This window comes from Vigna unguiculata, chromosome 11 (genome assembly GCF_004118075.2).
Source record: "Vigna unguiculata cultivar IT97K-499-35 chromosome 11, ASM411807v1, whole genome shotgun sequence".
In the NCBI taxonomy this organism is placed as follows: domain Eukaryota; kingdom Viridiplantae; phylum Streptophyta; class Magnoliopsida; order Fabales; family Fabaceae; genus Vigna; species Vigna unguiculata.
The window spans coordinates 1,264,303-1,283,878 of NC_040289.1; the positions used below are offsets into that span (position 1 = coordinate 1,264,303).

The 19,576-nt window shown below is 29.7% G+C and overlaps 2 protein-coding genes across 3 annotated transcripts; one reads left to right on the forward strand and one right to left on the reverse strand.

The window, feature by feature from the left end:
* Nucleotides 1–712: 712 nt before the first annotated feature.
* LOC114168368 (protein LATERAL ROOT PRIMORDIUM 1-like) lies at nt 713–5,548 on the forward strand. Its single transcript, XM_028053152.1, has 3 exons — nt 713–1,687; nt 2,180–2,487; nt 5,313–5,548. The coding sequence occupies exons 1-2, from the start codon at nt 967–969 to the stop codon at nt 2,473–2,475; spliced, it is 1,017 nt and encodes a 338-aa protein (XP_027908953.1). The 5' UTR covers nt 713–966; the 3' UTR covers nt 2,476–2,487; nt 5,313–5,548.
* Nucleotides 5,549–9,032: 3,484 nt separating this feature from the next.
* On the reverse strand, nt 9,033–13,468 carry LOC114168882 (phosphatidylinositol 4-phosphate 5-kinase 6-like). 2 transcript variants are annotated; one of them, XM_028053851.1, is made up of 8 exons: nt 11,964–13,468; nt 11,560–11,727; nt 11,226–11,391; nt 10,929–11,045; nt 10,659–10,852; nt 10,404–10,549; nt 10,240–10,315; nt 9,033–9,809 (listed from the first exon to the last, which is right to left on the reverse strand). In XM_028053851.1, the coding sequence occupies exons 1-8, from the start codon at nt 13,067–13,069 to the stop codon at nt 9,530–9,532; spliced, it is 2,253 nt and encodes a 750-aa protein (XP_027909652.1). In that variant the 5' UTR covers nt 13,070–13,468; the 3' UTR covers nt 9,033–9,529. The 2 variants fall into 2 exon arrangements, with proteins under 2 accessions (XP_027909652.1, XP_027909654.1); XM_028053853.1 differs by having other exon boundaries at nt 9,636–9,809; nt 10,489–10,549.
* Nucleotides 13,469–19,576: the final 6,108 nt, after the last annotated feature.

Sequence of the window (19,576 nt, forward strand, 5' to 3'; positions counted from 1 at the left end):
CCTGTCATTTTTATATATACATAAAAAAAAACATTTTTTTATCTCTAATTTATATATACTGTTTCTTTCACTGATAAAAAAACATTATTTCTTTCATTTTCTCCCTTGTCATTGTCATATTTTTCTCCTATATGTCGCTCTCTGTTTTGTAAAAAACTGAGCGTAGATTGATTCTTTTATATAATAATAATAATGATTAATTAATGAATTTTCCTTAAAAAATTTATACATGGTTTAAATTAAATAAATTCATTATCATTGACTCAACTTTGAGAGATTGAAAGTAAACTAGCATAATTTAAAAGATGGTGATTTTACATATTGCTATATCTAAATTTAATATTTAGATACTGGCACAAAGTTCATAAAAAAAAACATTTTTTCATATTTTTTAAAGTTTGAGGGTCAATCAATTAATTTAAAAAAAAAAATTAACCTTTATTCAAATAAATTGAGTCAAAATTTCAAAAACTTTTGTGAACAACTCGTTATATTTAAATAAAAAACATTTTTTTCATAAATAAAAATTAACTTAAAACCAGAAACCAGAAAGGATTAAATTTTCTCTGTTTTTTTTTTTTTTTCATATTCAGAGTTAAAAATTGAATCTAAGAATAAATCTGTTAAGTGTAGTTAGAGTGTCAGAAGAGAAATCCCTGTAGCAGTAATGTCTTGTAGCATCAAAACAAATAACTGATAATAAATCTCACTTTTCTCAATCCTAAACACAACAAAACACAACACAACACAAACACCAAATCATCATCACTCACACCACAGTTTCTTTCAAAGGGAATCTCAATCTCAATCTCAATCTCAACCTCTTCCATGTCCCTAGCATTCTCCTTATAAAGCCTCCAAATCCAACATCAACACACAACACCAACCTCAAAACCATTGACATAAACATCAAAAAGTGCCATCCAAAATCCAAACCTCAAAGAGTGCTAAAACCTTGTTGTTCCAATGAACATGTTAGGCCTCAGAGACTTGGTTCTCATAGCTCCAACCCCTTCTCAACTTCACCACCATCAACACCAACACCAGCACCAGCACCACCAGCACCAACACCAGCCCATTTCAGCAGAACACCACCCAAACCTTCCCTTGCCTTCTCCAGCATCTCTCAGCGTTGGCCTTGGCATTTTCCCTCTGCTAACAGTTCCACACACCAACGATGTTCATGATCAGGTTCAGAACTGTGCCAACAACACCACCACCACCACCAACGCCACCACCACCAACCACAACGCCAATTACTGGAACCTCAAGATGTGTGGTGTCTCTGAAGTGAATTCCACAAGAAAAGGTGTCATGAACGTGGAAGATGAGGGCAGCAACAAGCACGTGATGGAGAGTGAGGAAAGTGGTGAGTTTAGGGTGTGCCAGGATTGTGGCAATAGGGCCAAGAGGGATTGCAGCTACAAGAGGTGCAGGACTTGTTGCAAAGGACGTGGCTTTGATTGCAGCACTCACGTGAAGAGCACGTGGGTCCCAGCCTCTCTCAGACGCAGTGGTGCTAACAGTGGCAGTGAAGGTAACGGTGATGGAGATGGTGATGGTGGTGCTTCCAAGAGGCTAAGAACAATAGGGTCATCCAAGAATGTTGCAGCTACTTCTCTCAGTTCAACTTCCAATGCTACCCCCTCAAAGAGCTTTAGCTTAGACACTAGCTCATGCCAACAAGGTGATTTCGTTATCTTTTTTTCAAACATGTTTGATGCAAATGTTCTTGATAGATCAGTCAAATACTTATTCAATCAAGATTTTAAATTTCAATAGTTGTTATATTATAGCTTCTTTTTGTACTTTTTGACAGTGTAAAAACATTACAGACAAATATGATCATCTTGATGTTTTCTTAAATCTTGATGTTGTAATTCTTCATATCATGACAGATTACAGATAGATGTAACTGATTTGATCACAGATATGGTTGCAGAAATCTCAAAAGCCTTGACATTGTGGCCAATTGTTGCATGTGGTGTGAAGAATTTTGCATAAACTTGATTTAAAAGAGCCTAATCAAACGAGTTAGCAAAGTGTTTTGATTTGATTAATTATTCTAGTACTTGTAGGAACAAGTAAACAAAAGGGTGCAGATTATTTCTAAGGAACAAGTCAAATGTTGTAAAATTTTGGAATTTGAATGTGTAAGTGGTTCTGTCTGGGATTGCAGATGCTGGTTTCAAGCAATCTTTGCCACGGCATGTGCGTGCACCTGCTGTGTTTAGGTGCCACAGAGTTTCTGCTATTGGGAGTGGTGAAGATGAGATTGCATACTTGGCCACAGTGCATATCAGTGGCCATGTGTTCAAGGGGTTTCTGTATGATCATGGTGCTGATGCCAGAAATGATGTGCCTAGTGTCTCTGAACTGCAACTGGGAAACAATGGAAGTGGAAAGAGTAATAATAGGGAATGTTCTTCTGCAATTGGGGTTCCAACCAGTGCTTACCCTGCTTCTGTTTGCTGAGATTTCTTCAAGGTACAAAATTTACTTTAAGTAATGTTCAACACCCTCTTTAGTATGTTGTTCAAGTAATTGCTTCAATGTTTAAGCACCTTTTAAAGAAAACTGGGAAAATCTGATTCAGTTGCTTAAGTTATATGTTTTGTGATTTAGTTTTTGACTTCAAATGATGAGTTTGATCCTCCTGTTTTTTTGTAACTGACATAACTTTGATCTCTCACTTTAGTGTCTTAAGTTTAGTACAGATAGACAAAATCTTATGTTTAGATGCATGTTCATTGAATATCAGCATGCATCACACTGCAACTACAATAACTAGTTTTGTTCTGAAAAACAAAAGAAATTTACATGTCTGTGAATTGAAACTAGACACACTTATACTAAGATCATTTATAACTGAAAACTGGACAAGTTAAAGCACATTTCATAGAATAATAACTGTGAGTTTTACTAAACTTTTTGTTCTGATAATGTTAACTGGTTAAAAAGTCCACCCTGCTGGTTATTATTACAATACAAAGCTTAGAAAATTCTTGTGTCTCGTCACTTTAGTGAAACAGTGACAAATTTTCATCAATGAGTTGAGTTATTTGGAGAAGAGTAATCATGAAAAAGAGGGAAAGAAATAGAATTTATCAAACGTTAAGTAGAAGACATCACCAAAACACCAGTAAGAAATCTGAACTCTGTGTTTAGTCAGATTCAATGACATGAGAGGTTAGTTAAATTCAAACTCAAACTTGGTGGAATCAAGTATAGGAGAAAAGTATGATTCATGAAACTAAACCAGAGTGGTTTTATCATTTGACATGTTAAAGCATTTGCATCTAAATTATGATGAGTGTTGAGTTTGCATTGGTTAATTTTGTTACAGTGTAAGGTGGGGTTGAAGAGAAGTGGTGACTTTAAAAGTGGCACTTTGAATGAAAGAACAAATAGACAAAGAATGAATGTGCACTTTTTAATGTGCATTGAGAGTGTGTTGCATTTCCACTACCAAATTATCATGTGTGTCTGCATTCATGTGTGCGTGTGATAGGGCAAGATTCAACTGCACTTTGTCTGCATGCAAATATTATATTTTCTTAGATCTACCAATCAACATCAACTTTTGTTTTAATGCAACTTTTCTTTTGGAGTTTTTACTTTTGGTGTTAACCATAGGACATCAGAACTTCTCTTATCTCCACTCCTCCATTTTTCTCATCATCTTATGCTAAAAAGTTAGTACATTTTACTGTGTTTTTAAATTACTTTACTTGATAATTTTGATGTAGAAAATGCTTTGTTTTAACCAAAAAAAAATAAAAATCATATTAAATGTTCTTGAACACACTATAGAAAAATAACAAAGTAAGTGATATTTGTATTTATTTGTTTAGAATAGAAAGCTACGTATATTTATGTATTTATTTTTTATAAATATTGAAAGAAATAGTATGAGAATGTTATAAAGAAAATGTTTAATTAGTCGGATGGTACCAACTTCCATTCAGATGTGTCAGTTTAGTACCTGTTTTTAAAAATCGTCAATTGTGTCTTGACTTTTGAAAAAGTGTCTCAATTAGGTCCAATATGAGTATTATTGAAAATGTTATATTCATACTTTTTATAGAAAATGACGTTATAACATATTACATTTTTATAATTGTTAACCCATATTTTGTTATTCATGACTTTTACCATTAAATTTTGTTCTGAAAGAGATCTAATTGAAACATTTTTTCTAAAATTAAGATGTAATTGACATTTTTTAAAAATGGATACTAAACCGACATTTTATAGAGAATGTCACATCTATAGATATAATAATTTTCTTTTGACCATTCATGGCTACAATCCAACAACTAGCAACATCACTATTAGATAGTTGTTGTATTTTTCTTTCTTACACTTTCTTATATGACATCTTACCAATGTTTTATTGTGTTGATTTCAAATCATGATGAAGGGAAGAAAATGAATCCACCACATTGTATTTTGGTGATATCTATTTAATTTTATTCCATACAAAGTTGTTAAATTTTTTCCTTTTTTTCATCTTAAATTATTATTGCATTCTCATTTTGGGGTCTTGCTTTAGCAACCAATCATGTCTTGACATCATTGTTGTCCATGTTTGCCATTGTTGTGAGAGTGAAATGCCTTGAAAAGAAAAGAAAAGAGTAAAGACTCAATAAAGTGAAAATTAGGGATGTGAAAGAAAGGGAATAATGAAAAAGGCACACTAGTGATTTGTTGAAAATTTGCCTTATAATTTCTTTATATTGTTATGTCACTTCATATTGGTTGCTTTATTCTTCTTATTTTACTTTCTATACTTTTTTGCATGGTCCATCTTATTTCTTGACAAGGAGGGGTTAACAATACTTTAAATTATTGTTATTATTATTAATATATAGTTTGGTGAGATTTATAAATAGTTTGTCTTATTGTTCTTAAATGAATTAAAAAAATTTATTAATTTTTTTGTCTATAGAGTAATATATACTTACTTTTGATATTTAAATTTTTTTTTAATATGTCGATATCAATGTACTATTTAAGGAAAATAATCATTTGTGTAAGAATTTAGGTAAAAAAGAAAGTGATTTCTTTTAGGAAAGGTTAAAGTGAATTATATTGAGTCTTACTTAAGCAAATTGTGAGCTAATATCTTGTTTATTTTTTTTATTTAATGATACTAAAATTGTTGATTACAAATATTATTGAAATGTTTCATATTTAAAATTGTAAAAACCAGAATAAACTGCTATAAATATTATCTATATTTTTTTTATAGGAAACTCTTAAATTAGGGCTAAAATAATATTTATGAAATTTTATTTGCAAAATGACAGGTGGTGGACAATCTGCTGTTTTTGCAGGGGAAAGAAACTGACGGTATATGTGGTCTTCTGTTACTGTTATTCTGTAAATTTCTGTTCTAAAGAATGTTTATATATTCATATATAATATATAGAGAGGGACCAGCTTTCAATTTATTGCATCAGAATTGAGACATTTATTCATGTTCAGGAATCTTATATTATGTTCAGTGCTAAATCAAAGTTTTATTTTATCTCGATTTTCTTAAGCAGGTTTAGTTTCCACTTTCAGGGTATAATATATTTTAGAAATTATATTGTAAACATTCTTTTTTTTTTTTAACTTGTATTTGGTTGATATTTGGAAAAAATAAAAATAAAAGTAGAGGAAGAAATGTATAAAATAAGGTGATGATAATTAGTAGTTATGGAAAACAATTTCTATTGTACTTGGCATGTAAGATATTTGTGATTATAAGGAAAATATTTATTAGAAAATATAAACCATGTTCATTTTAGTCCTTTCTTCTTTTTATTTCATAGTTTGTGGATTTTCTCTTTTTGAATCAAAGTAATATCCAATTATATCAATTATAACTTCATTCAGATTTCCTTATCGAAATATGTTTTGGTGGCAAGGATTTTCAAATACAATAAGAACTCAATTTTATTATTAAAACAAAGTCTTGAATATTTTATGAGTGTTAGGAACTAAACAAGTACACGTACGATATATAGTTAATTAATTTAATAGTAATAGCAATAATAAAAAAAATAAAATAAAAATGAGGTAAGTAATGGATTTCAATGCTCACCAACATAAAAGTGACATTCAATAACTAGTATTTATAAAAAAAAACAATATTTGAATGATGTTGAAGATTTTATGATAGTGATATATTAATATCAATGAACCTATATTTTATTTTATTAAATTAATTTTAATATAACGTCAATCTTTAGAATTTTTCGTAATCAAAATTAGTTAAACATATTATATTAATAATTATTATGTTTTTATTTTTATTTTTAAGATGGATATGTTTAGGACAAAAGAGTATAGGAGCATTTGAACCATCACATAATTCTACCTTGAACTCATTTATGAGGATATGTGCAACATCGATCTATTATCCGTCGAACTACCCTCAACAGTTGGACTGCCCTCCTGAGGTCCACTTATCTAAATCGTGCAACAATTGGGGACTACTCGGTTGTCGAGTAGTTCCCTAGACAATGCCAACAATTGGATTGTCCGCAGGATTTCATCCATTGTTCTCTTATGTTGTTTGTGTAACGACGCCACACAACGACAAGAATAAATAAGCAGCTTTGTAATTATTGTAAACTGATCAATAATCAGATTAGATTTAGAAAGGAATTGGACCATGATTAGGCCAACTCTAATCACGGACTTTATGTAGAAAACTATAAATACAAGTCAAAAGTATGATGGTTGAAACTTTTCTCTCACATTTATTATAACATTAATTGTTATCGCTGACTTAACCATCAGAACTTTTTTAGCAAATACATGATAGGCCAGAGAACCAAACAAACGAGTGATGAACCAAATGATGGATGACAGTAAAGAACTAAAAACTAGACAAATTGTTTTAGTAGACACTCTGTCTCTACAACAAAACAATTTATATATTCTGTTATAATGAATAAGTATTAAGAAAACTTTCTCGAATATCATGTGTAAGAAAACCTTCTAGTTGGGAAGATCAATTTTGATTATGTATCTGATTGATATAAAACTATATATTTTCATCTTTTTGTTTAAATTAAATAAGTATGAAATTTATGCTTGACTTTTACTTTTGTTTATTTACTCATATTTGTAGTAGGATATATCTAAATATTTATTAAGTAATTTTTTTTTTAAGTTATAGTATTATAGAAAATATCCAAATGTCTGGAAGACATTTTTTTTCCTTTTCAATTAGAAAAAAAAATAATTATAATTATAAAATTTCAAAACAAAAAATAACAAAGTTAAGAATCTTTTAATAACTTAAAACGAAGCCAAAACATATATATTCATTTTCCTGATCATCCTCAATTAATTTGAAAAAGTTTGGATAATATATATATATATATATATATATATATATATATAATTATGAATTTATTTATCATCTTAAAAATGAAAAACTTCATGATATTTTAAATTTAGAAAACAATGTGTAAATGAAATATAATTAAATTTTATTTTAGAATAGTATATTAAAATAACATATTAAATTAAAATATTTTACTAATATGAGTTCTATTTTATTAATTTTTTTTAAAAGTCTTAACATTTTCTTTTATCAATATATGTCAAGTCAAATTTGTAAAAACTTCAAGTCATAATAAATTTACTCGTAATTATTATTGGCCACCTCTTTTTTGCCCATCAAAGTTATGTTTTCCCTAACAACTACTAGATACATTCATTTGAAGACAATAAGTATCACAAAATGAATTTATGATTTTATATATATATATATATATATATGATAATAAATTGATTATTAAATAGATCTTTAAATAACTCAACCACCCACTATCTATATTTTCAATCTTGTTGATACATCTTATCCTCTTTAAAAGCTTTTGATTTCATAATTTAAGAATAGAACATGATACTATGCCACAAGTTTTTTTCTTCTTATAAACTTAGAAATCTAAATTTATTTCATGCGAGTTTTTTAGAGTCAGATAAAAAAAAATGGTTATATTCCTCTTATTTCTTTACCATAAAAAAAAATTAAAGATGACATCATGCTTACACCCTTCATATTTTTCAAATAATTACCGAGATTTCGGTTCTTAAATTTTAATATAAATTTTGGGTTAAATGTGTTTTTTCTCTTAATTTTTATAAAAAATTAGAATTAATTATTTTTTAAAATTTTGGACCAATTTAATCATTTATATATAAGAATACACGAATTTAGACCTTTTAACTAAATTTTGTTAAATTTATTTAACGTTTCAAACAAATTTTTCAGTTAACATTAAAATAAAAATATGTCAAACTAAGTAAACAACTTAAATGCTATAATAAAACTTTAAGTAAATTTAACAAAATTTTGTTAAAAAAACTAAATCTACGTATCTCTAAAATTTAAAAACTAAATTAGATCAAAATTTCAAAAATAAACTAATAATAACTTTTATAAAAATTAAGAGAGAAATATATTTAACTCCTCTTTCTTTTTCTTTTGTTCTAAAACTATTACTATAACACCTTTTCTACATTATACATGCAATTTTTAAATTTTAAAAGCATTCATACTTACACCACCTTATAAAGAAAAAGTCACTGTAATCGTGGGAAACAACGTACATATAATTTAAAATAAAAAACTATGATTTACTCAAAAATACACATAGAATCAGAAATGTTTTGAATGCTCTTTTTTATCTAAACTTTTTCTTCTAAGAAAAACTCAGTCCTTGCTATAATATTACAGTAACATTGACACCTTTCAAAGAACATAACTAACTGGTTATTATGTAATGGTTATAGTGCTTAGTAATTTTGTTTAAAATTGTACACATCAAATGGTGAAACCAGATTCACTTATTTAAACACATAAGAAACTAAAAATGTAATTTGCAGGAAACATTTCCATGTTCAAAGTGTTGAGAAAACATGCATTCACCAACTTATCCAAACATTCTTCTGTTGTCTGAGAGTATGACAAAATTAGAACTTTTGATAAAATTATTGAAGCAGAAACATCCTCAAAATGATTGCTTAAACCTTTTCATTCATTCATTAAAGGGTCACAAAAAAATATCCAAAGTATGCAAAAGGGGAACCTCTACACACAAGGATGATCCACACATTTCTGCACACAAATCTTAATGCCCTTCACTTCTTTTCTGTACATGTTTATTCAGAGCTGAAACCCCAGAGGCTCACCTGGGATATTATAAATATGTAAGCAAAAAAGAATAGTTTCCAATGTTGTTTGACCCTTTGTGTTGATTCATTTACAATTGGGAAAAAAAAGGCTTCTTGAGTAACTCTGAACAACATTGATCTACACTACAACATACATTAGCTGTGACTATAATTAATATAAAAATCACAAACTGTAAGGGGTGAAGGATGAGCAAATTTCAGAACCATGCAACCCCTTCTGGCTAGAATATCACAAGAACACCCTCAACTAGTGTGTGTTGTTGGTGATTCTGTGCAATGATTATATCAATATGCTGGTTAGTGCTGCAACTGCAATTTGAATGTTTTAGTCCTCTACAAAAACTCTGAAGATGAAATCACGAAACCGTCTAGAGTACAGTCTTGGATCAACAGCAGAGATTGTTGTTGCATCATATTGGAATGCTTTGTAAGCATGCTCAAGCTTTTTACTGATGTCATAGTCTTGTAATATGTCAATGATCCCGAAAAAGATGATGATCTCATATAACTCACCGGTTGGTTGTCCTACTAACTGAGGAGTGTCACAACTTTTTCGCACTGTCAATTCAGCTCGTGCTGGCATGTTTATACCTAACTGAATCCACCTGAAACATGAACCAAAATTCAAATGTTTTCAGAACATTCAATGCAACCTTTCCTGAATGAAGAGAATATGTGTATGAGGATCTGTCATAGTAAAAACTTGTGCAGCAGTGCAAGATAGTGTATGCTTGATGTTTCATTGCATCAGACATTATCCAAGTCCATTTAGAAATAAATATTTATAGCTTCTACATCTTCTGACTTGTTTTTATGAGATATAAAAGTGGTGAAGATAATGTTATGTAAAAGTTTTTTAACTTAGAAGTAATAATGCATGAACTGTGACATCTGAGTAAAATAGGATTGCTGCATGAATGTTTTTGCATCATCAAAATAGTAACAGCAAAACAATGCATGCAGCTTTGGTAAAAACTTCCTATCAGAACTCTTGAAAATTTGGAACTTCTGTCATGATGTGTTGATGGACTATACCGACTAGGATCTACAACAAGATGATCCACATCCACTCCTGAAAGACGTGGTGCTCCATCAGCCATGTTACCATTGCCTGCAATGTAAGTTCATGTGATCAGAAAAAGAAAAACTCATGGTGTGAAAATAAAATTAAGAAAAATCCATATAAGACAAGGTATAACCAGTTGGGGTTGTAGAGCCTGGACTGTAACCAGAAGTAGGAGTAACATTGTCACAAGAAGACATTCCTCGAAAGTGAAGACCTACCAACATACTATAATCCATGATCCTCTCCTGTTCCAGAAAGTCACAGTCTTTGTTCACTTGCCTGCACAAAGGAATGTTAAAAACATAGCCATTCTACTGACATAGCAGCAGATCAAATGTCCTTAATGAAACAAAAAGCTGGTGTGCTGCATGAGCAAGTGATTAGGTACCTGCAAAATTCTTGAAACCAAGATTTCCGCAACCGAAATATATAATTTAAATCAAGGTCCTTAAGTGTTGTTGTAGGGTCTATTTCTGACTCAGGTTTATCTGTTGTGCGACCAAAGGTGGAACCTTTCAAGTCAAAGCGCCTATGGATGGCATATTGTGAGCAGAATAGATTTCCCATGATGACAAATCGAACCTGAAATTTATCAAGGATATTCATTTATAGACTTTTGTGAGAGCACAAACCAGTCTACACAAACCTCAGGCATTACCTTCTTCTGTGCAGTTCCTGTTAGCTTAACACAGTGGAGACCAAAGAACTTGGTGACTAGAGTGTTCTCAAAAGCCCGAACATGTTTGTAGTAACCAGGGAGCATTCTCAAGAAAACCTGCAATCATTTTATGTAGTCCTGAATGAAATATCGTTTAGCAGATAATAAAAAACAACCTTAGTAAAGTGTAATGGAGCAACAACTAAAAGCTACATGTTGCAATGATAACCAAGTAACTTCGATTTTTTTTTTAAACCAGTTCAAAAACATATGGACCTTGTTCAAAAGGGAACTCACTTTTACTTCTGATTTCTTCATGGTCTTTATCATGTAGCGGTCATCATTTGTCAAATAAAAAAAGCTTCCACTTTTTCCAGGAGATGAGAGCTCCCGAAGGGCATCATTTCCACATAATGATATCATGTAATCAGCAGGATCTACTTTGAATAATTTTCTAAGAGCCCTGCAAATAGGGATGAAAAAAACCATAATCAAGAACTAGGAATTGGGATAAGTAAACAAAGCTCTAATACAGCAGAGTGACTTTGTGACATAAACTTCCAAGAACACACTCAACAGGTTAGCAGACTCAGGGTTCATCTAACTCACCAGATTTTGATCAAAAGCTTACCTGAACACTACAGGACAGTAGTCTTTCCATCTAAACTCGCATGAGGAGTGAGGTGGCGTGTGCTTGGATCCTTCTGGTGGAAATTTAGTCCATACTTTTTCTTTAGGATCAAATGCAGAAGACTTTAAATCAAGAGATGTACTTGGAGCAGGTCTTCCAACAGCATGTCTGTGCTATGGCACAAGAAATTAATAACCTCGCAGTTAAAATTAGAATCATGGAAAGAAATTATTGTTTCTCAGAATGCCATATTCATCACTGCACCACAACCTTAGGAGATGCAATGCAAGGTATCAGTCTACCAATGAAAAAGGCTGAATGCTTAACTCATGACAGAGAGAGAGAGAGAAAAATGAGTAAAAAGACATAATTCAATAGGAAACAACTATGAATATGATCAGTACCTGATACCAAGCTGCAGATTAAGCATGAGGTCATAGTTTTTATGCCCTTTAGAAATAGTCTCTCCCTGTTTCTTCGGAGGCTTCAACCTCAAATTTGGCACTCTTGGAATAGAATTATCACAATGAGAAGTCCTTGAGCCGTCATAGGAACCATCTTCAGAACTGTAATTGCTAACCCTTGCATCTGCCGAACTCCACCTTGTCCTCCCATTAAAATCAGTTCCCTTCCTACTCATCTTATCCAAATCCAAAATGTTCAAACTCTTCTGTGAAGGGTAAATTGCCACCTTCTCACAAGCACAAATACTGCAATCCACCAAGTCCACAGAGAACAGCTCCTGAGGATCCCACTCCAAATGGCCAACACAAGAGCCAGAAGGGTAGTATGTTCCACTTTGCTCTCTTGAATCTCTACTCCACACCCCAACATAGAAACTCCCATCACCCCACCTGAATGTGCCATTCCCCCTGGGCAACCCATCTTCCCAACAACCATCAAACCTATTCCCATTGCTCCACATCATGGTGCCATTCCCATAGAACACACCATTCCTCCACTGTCCAATGTAATGGTTCCCATTCTTCCACTGGTACCTCCCATGCCCATTCTGCAATCCCTTCCTCCACTCTCCATCATAGAAGTCCCCATTGGGGTAGCTCTGAGTCCCTTGGCCATGTCTCAACTCCATCACCCAACAACCCTTATAGGTGTCCCCAGAAGACCCTATGTAAGTGCCCTTCCCATCCATGTAACCACTCTTGAAATCACCCTCGTAGGTGGCACCACTGGGCCAGCTGAACCTCCCTTTCCCCGTGATTGCACCCCTCTGCCATTCCCCAACATACATGCATCCATCTGTCCACAGATACTTTCCCTGGCTGTGAGGACCATTCTCCAGCCACTGCCCCGTGTAGAAGTCGCCATTGGGGAGAATCTTCTCAACCTGAGTAACGGAAACCTCACCACCATTCCTTGCATCATAATCATCATCAACATGGGCAACAGACATTGGTGTGAAGATGCTGCTTGCCCTCTTCTTTGGACCTGCTGATTTCCTAACTGCTGCTTCCCAAGCCTTCACAAAGCCAGTAAGCTCTTTGTTCATTCTTTTCCAAAAGGCTTCAGCTTTGCCCCTCCCACCCTCTCCCTCATAGCCCTACAACACCCCCTTTGGCCTCTATTCACCCATCAATGATCATGTGAGGACAAGAAAAGAAAAAAAAAATACCTATTGTGTGTTGTTGTCAATGCACAATGCTGTTCTTCAAAGAAAACATCTTTTCTGGAGGAGAAGGAGAAAAATTAAACAAAGGGAATGAAGATTGAGAAGAAGAAATCAAAATCCAAAACCCAATGCCAAGTTTGTTTCTTTTCCCCAGATTTTGGTTCCTTATTTGGGTCTGTGAAATGGGTTGTCTTCAGATTTTGAAAGAAACTGGTGCTGTTGGATTGACAGAGAAAGGAAAAAGGTTGGTTGGAACCAGTAACTGGCATTTCTCTTTTCTTTTTTTCTTTTTTTCTCTTTTTCCCCCTTTGTCTTTGTTTTTTGTTTTTTATGTAAATTTTTTCTTTTTTTTTAATTAATCTCCACTTATTTTGTTAATTTTATTTTACTTTAGTTTTTTTTGTTGAGTTTCTTTCTTTAGATGGGTGTGGGAGCAAAGAGATTGCTCTCATCATTCTCTTGAAAATCCGAATTTGGCTCCTAAAAGTAATATCAGACTTGACAAATGGAAGAATGAGAGAAAGAGTGGTGGAGAGCATGTCTGTCATTGCCATTTTTAGCAACTTACTCCTAATCTTAGCTTTGTCTTTCTTCTTCTTTTCTTTTCTCACAACAATGTTCAGTTTTTTGCCTTTTAATCTTAACATTATTTTATTTTTTTATTCTGGTTTTCTCCTTGATCCTTTTCCATCTGAAACTATTTATGAAAGACTCTTTTCTTACCACTCTTCAAAAATTATTATCCAAATCCTTTTTTTTTTCTTTTACATTATAAAATCCTACTGATGATGTTTACTGGTTTTTCCTGCAGAAAGATATGATTAGATGTTAAAGAATGGACTAAATTAGTTTTTGATTTTTTTTTTAAATATGTAGTGTGTTTCTAATCTTTAAGAATTAGGAGAAATTACATTACATATATTTATGAAGAAAATCTACATTTTTTTTATAGTTTTAAAGAAATATTTTTTACATTCTTTTTTAGTCTTTAAACATACAGTCTGATTTTTTTTTTCAATAAATAGTACCCAACCTTTTCTATATTTAGAGAAAGTTATACTTACCTACTTTATTTACAGTTTTAAAATATGAAAACAATTTTGTTATAAAAAAATTGAATGGTTTAACCATCGTTTATTAAAAACATCATAAAAATCGTGCTGTCACAAAATTATAAGGTATCTTATATTGTCAATTTATTATATTTACATGAATTTTAATACAAATATAAATTGTTATGAGAAGTACAGTTGTTACGCTTACTAATAATCCAAAAAAAAAAAAATCTTACTAAATATTTTAAAATTAGAATGTGATTTAAAATTAAAGCATTCAATTTCTTTAATGAAAAATGTTTAATTTCGTAATTTAATACATTGATTTTTAAAATTTTGTAATTTTTATTTTAAATTTTATCGAATATTTATTTTTAAATAAAAATCAAATTTATTATGTTTATTAAAAGCATAACAAAAATAAATACCATTTAAATTAGAAAAATATAAATGTTATTTTTCATAATTACGTGAGTGAAATGTATAATCTATCTTCAAATTAGAATAAATATGATTATTGTTCAATATTATCTTTAAAGAGTTAATTAATAAAAGAAAATTTGTCCAAAAATTAATTTATCCCATGTTTTTAGTTCCTCGTTTATGAAATTTCATAAAAAATAAGATAAAACAAAAATTGTAGAGGAAGAGAATAACTGAATTCTTATAAATGAGGAATTAAAAGGAGATTATCTGATAATGTTTAATCATTACAAAATTGTTTGATTTGAAAACAAATACTTCCATTTACATTTTTATTTCGAATTTTATAGGAAATAGGGAAAACAAAAATCAAAGTACGTTAACTATTTCTTATACGATATTTTGAAATAACAAATTTAATAAAGAAAATAAGGTTTTATTATTGTAATGGTATTTTAACATGTGCAATTTAAGATAAATATTTTATACATCTAAAATTAATAATGAATGAAGAGAATTGAAAAAAAAAGAAAGAGTATAAAAAGAGAAAGATTCCTTAAACTAAACAAACTCTAAATAAACATGCATTATGAAGTGTGAACTAAAAATTGATTTTTTGTTTTGGACTAAAATGATCATTATTTATTTACAGTTATTAAAAATATATAGTTTAATTTGGAAATAAAAATTCTATTGACATTTTAAACTTTATTTTATATTTTTAAAACTTATATAATAAATAGTGTAAAAAAAATGAAAAATAAATTTTACTATTTCCATGTGATATATTGAAAGCAAGAAATTGAATAAAGATGAGGTGTCATTATTGTAAGTAGTGTTAATACATGTGCAATACAGAAACTTTTTTCTTTAAATAGTTTTGTTTGACATTACATATACATATAACTCATTTTATATAAGAAACAAGAAAATGTGATTTTTAAAGTGGTTGCATTGAAGTGCCAATAATTTGATGCCTATTGTAACCAAAAACATTTATTAAGGATATGCATGTTATAACCTATCTACACTTTCTTGCTGTTTGCTTACACTTTTCAAAAGTGAATGGGTGGAGTGTCAAATAAATTTTGTACCAATCTTTCACCAATCATAAAACATAAATAAGGTATATGAGTTATTACACAAATTTATCTATATAATAATATTATATTATTTTAAAAATATATATTTTTCAATAAGTAATACTCACACGAAACTATTTACCTTTCTATAAATCTAATCGCCTATTGCAAGATATTTCATTTTTAAAAGAGAATTAAATATAATTTGTATTTTAGGTAAACATATATTGAATATAGATTATTTAACCAACAATTTTTTATAAAATAAAAAAGTAAGAGTTTTTTAAAATAAAATGCATTCTTGTCTCTAGATAAAATTATTAGAGATGAAAGGGTTTTCTTTTGAGTATTTAATGAAAGATGAAACAGATTATGCTTCAACAAATATAAATAAGTTTACCATTTCATTCAATAATAAATCACATATATACACTTTTATAATAATTATCTTAAGTATTGGCGAAATGATAGGGTATACAAAATTATGTTTGTCTTTTGTATTATACTATAATCGTTTTTCTTCATTTTATAAAAACGTAACTTTTCTACACTAAAATTAATATGAAGGTTTAACTATAAGTTTTCTGGTAAAGCATATTTAGTATACTAATTTGTCGTATATACAATAACTTTCTCTCTTTCTTAATCTTATAAGAAGACACAATAATTTATTTTGTTTGGAAGTATGGAGGTAGCTCAAACCATGATTACATACATAAAAAAGCAAGAATTAATCAGTATATAGAGCTGGTTAAGTAATTATGTTGTTTTTCATTATAGTTAGTAATCATTAATTGGTTTTATATTTTCTTAGTGAACTTCTGTTTTTAATGGGGAAACAAATTTAAATAAGTTTTTAAGAAAAATTATAAATTTTACATTTAGTCTTTAACATTATATTTACTTTTTTAATAATTTTTAAATTGTTCTTTTACTTTTTGATTTTTTTATCATAATATCTCATCATATGATAAGGAATTATGTTAATATACATGATGTATGAAAAGGAAAAACTCCAAAATAAAAAAATTGAAATTAAATGGTAAATTTTTAAGTTTTCATTGACAAAAACATAATTTACGCTGCAAAATATATAATGAGATGAGTGTTAAGTTATAGAGGAGGGGTTTTACCAGAGAGAACAAACACTAATGAGACTTGAGCTCAACCACATAAGACTTTGACAGTACTCTCAACTCAAAACCTTAAAATAATGAATTTATGGATCTTTATCCTTATATAATGCTCTACTCTCTCATTGTAGCCAATATGACACTTAGACTCACACTTAAATTCCTAACGATGAGTACAGTTTTTCTTTTTCAAGTCAAGAAACAATTGAGGCATACATATACTATGTAACTTATCATTACATATATATGCATTAAATTGTAAGAGAGTTATGTATAAGAGATAAACTATATTATGTTATTTGTGAACTAATTATAGTATTGTATATTATTATATGTAAGAAACTAAATGTTAGACTTTTGATAAAAGGATAAATAATGAATAAGGGTAGTGTTTATTTGTAAAGGAGTTGAGTCAGTTTATTTTAGAATAAGGGTGGTGTTCTGTAACCTTTTTTTTTTTTTTGTCAAAATAAGGTTTGATCTCGAGTCTTTAAATTCATTTTAAAATCAATTATAATTTTTTACATTTATTACTTCCATTATTAAAAAAATTATGCTGGTGTAATTTTTTAATAAATACTTTCACATATTTTATACAAAAGTGAGCCTCCAACTATGCTTGTCTGAGAGTCAACAAGAGAAATTTAATTAAGTTTCCATTTCATCATTAAAAAAATTAAAACCTTCCTATTTGGGACATCATTTCTCTGACAAATTAATATTATATAAAACGCAATAACCTAATAAGATTCATTTTTTTTTATCGTATATAACATGAAAAATGCACTTGGTAGATTTTTCAACTTCCAAAAGCACACACATATAAACATGACATTTTTTATATACTATTATTATTGTCCAAGTTAGTAAAACAAAAGTGGCCATTATATATTTTTTATTATCAAATATATATTGTCTTATATATTACTTATGAATATATTAATATAAAGATATGAAAGTTACATCATTCAATGGTGGAATTGGAGTGTTTCCTTATAGCCGACCCTAGTTTCTTTCATTTCTTTTGTGGTGTTTTTTTCTTTTTCTTTCTTTTCTTGTGTTTGATTTTTTCTTTTTCTGATGTTGAAGAAGTGTTTTTGGTTTTTGGTTCTCTTTTATTGTGCATTTTCTCTAACATAGGTGGTTGTGGCCAATATTCTTTTGGTGACAAGTAGCAACCATCTAATTATTTTTCTTAATTTAATAATGACACTAATTTTGAGAACTTTGATTTTGGTTTTCAAAAATGTCTTCTGATGTAGCAGTAAATTTGAAAAGTCGTGCTTGGTTTTACTCAAATTTGTTGTATATATATGTTTGACCTAATTGGACATTACATAAATTTAGGGTTTATTGAGAAAAAGACTTGCCATTGGTAGGTTGAAAACCTTGTGTGGAGAACATCAAGACACCTTATGCTCAATGAAAAAGGCCAATGTAATTTATTTACTCATCTTTCACTACCCTTTAGTTTTATTTTCTAGGGTTTATAGTAAACTTATAATATATTTCTTTTTCTTTTTTATTGTTTATTGTGAGTGATTGTTTTATGTTCATAACTTTGTTAGAATTAGTGATATAAATCAAACAATCTTTGGAAGATTTTTACAAAAGAAAGGAAAACCCCTTTTTTTTAAACTCTTTTTGTATTACTCTATTATTATGATATTCTTAAAATGATTGTTTTGATTAAGATAAAAGTTAGTGAAAGTATGCAAGTAACCATAAATATTTCCTTTCTAATTATGTCAAACTATATGTAAAAAATGTGCCCTAATTAAATTGCTTTAATGTACAATTTTTTATACGCAAACCGTTTTATTACATGCATTAATTTGTTTTATATGTGTTTTATTACATGTAATTTTGGATGGTCTTTTGTTTTGATGGAATCACCATATTAAGTTATTGTATCGACTTTTCTTTATTATAAGGGTTAGAGCACTCCTCAAGTGTTCTATTTAATTTATTTTATTCTTTACTGATAAAAAATATATAATGTTTAAGTTCCAAAATTTCGCATACATTTATCTTTTCCAAAATGTAAACCCTAAACCAATAGTTATATATACAAAATTTAAGCAAGAAAGAAAAATTCTCGTAAGTATAAGAAAATGTGCAAATAAATAACATTCATGTTTACCTGATATTTTTTGTGTCATATACATATGATTTTAATCTTCTCAAAGTTAAATAATTACACACAAAAAATAATTAAGAAAGACTTATTCTACATAAGTCTATCGAGAAGATATGCAATTTTACATTACTATATTGTATATACTTAAAAAAAAAAGATTACATAGGGTTGAAATAAATAACTCAACACATGAAGTAAACTTTATGTTAAATTTCGAGATATGTGAAGGTAAATATTGGTGGTGAAGAAAATCGTAAATAGGTGTAGGAGTGTCCCTTTCATATATTTAAAAATATTATGATTCATGAATGTGCTCTCATCTACACAAATTAAAGATGGTCCCAAACCCTACGTGCAACACATCACACTTTGGAGTTTAGAAAAGGTCAAACCCTAAATATCCATTGTTGTCCCGCAAAACCTTCATTTTTATTGCATGTAAAGGTGACACTTGTCATTTCCTCTCACACAACTATATTCATTGATTGCTACATTATGACTATGGTTCACCACCATAAATGGAAAAGCATATTAGTGGAATGGGAGTTTTTTTT

Bases quoted from the DNA above. Each gene is read 5' to 3' on its own strand.
- LOC114168882 (XM_028053851.1), bottom strand. From the start codon at position 13,069: ATGAACAAAGAGCTTACTGGCTTTGTGAAGGCTTGGGAAGCAGCAGTT. The intron at 11,728-11,963 runs GTACTGATCATA...GCCATAGCACAG, and splicing joins AATCTGCAGCTTGGTATCAG to ACATGCTGTTGGAAGACCTG. The intron at 11,046-11,225 runs GTGAGTTCCCTT...AAATGATTGCAG, and splicing joins TGAAGAAATCAGAAGTAAAA to GTTTTCTTGAGAATGCTCCC.
- LOC114168368 (XM_028053152.1), top strand. From the start codon at position 967: ATGAACATGTTAGGCCTCAGAGACTTGGTTCTCATAGCTCCAACCCCT. The intron at 1,688-2,179 runs GTGATTTCGTTA...CTGGGATTGCAG, and splicing joins CACTAGCTCATGCCAACAAG to ATGCTGGTTTCAAGCAATCT.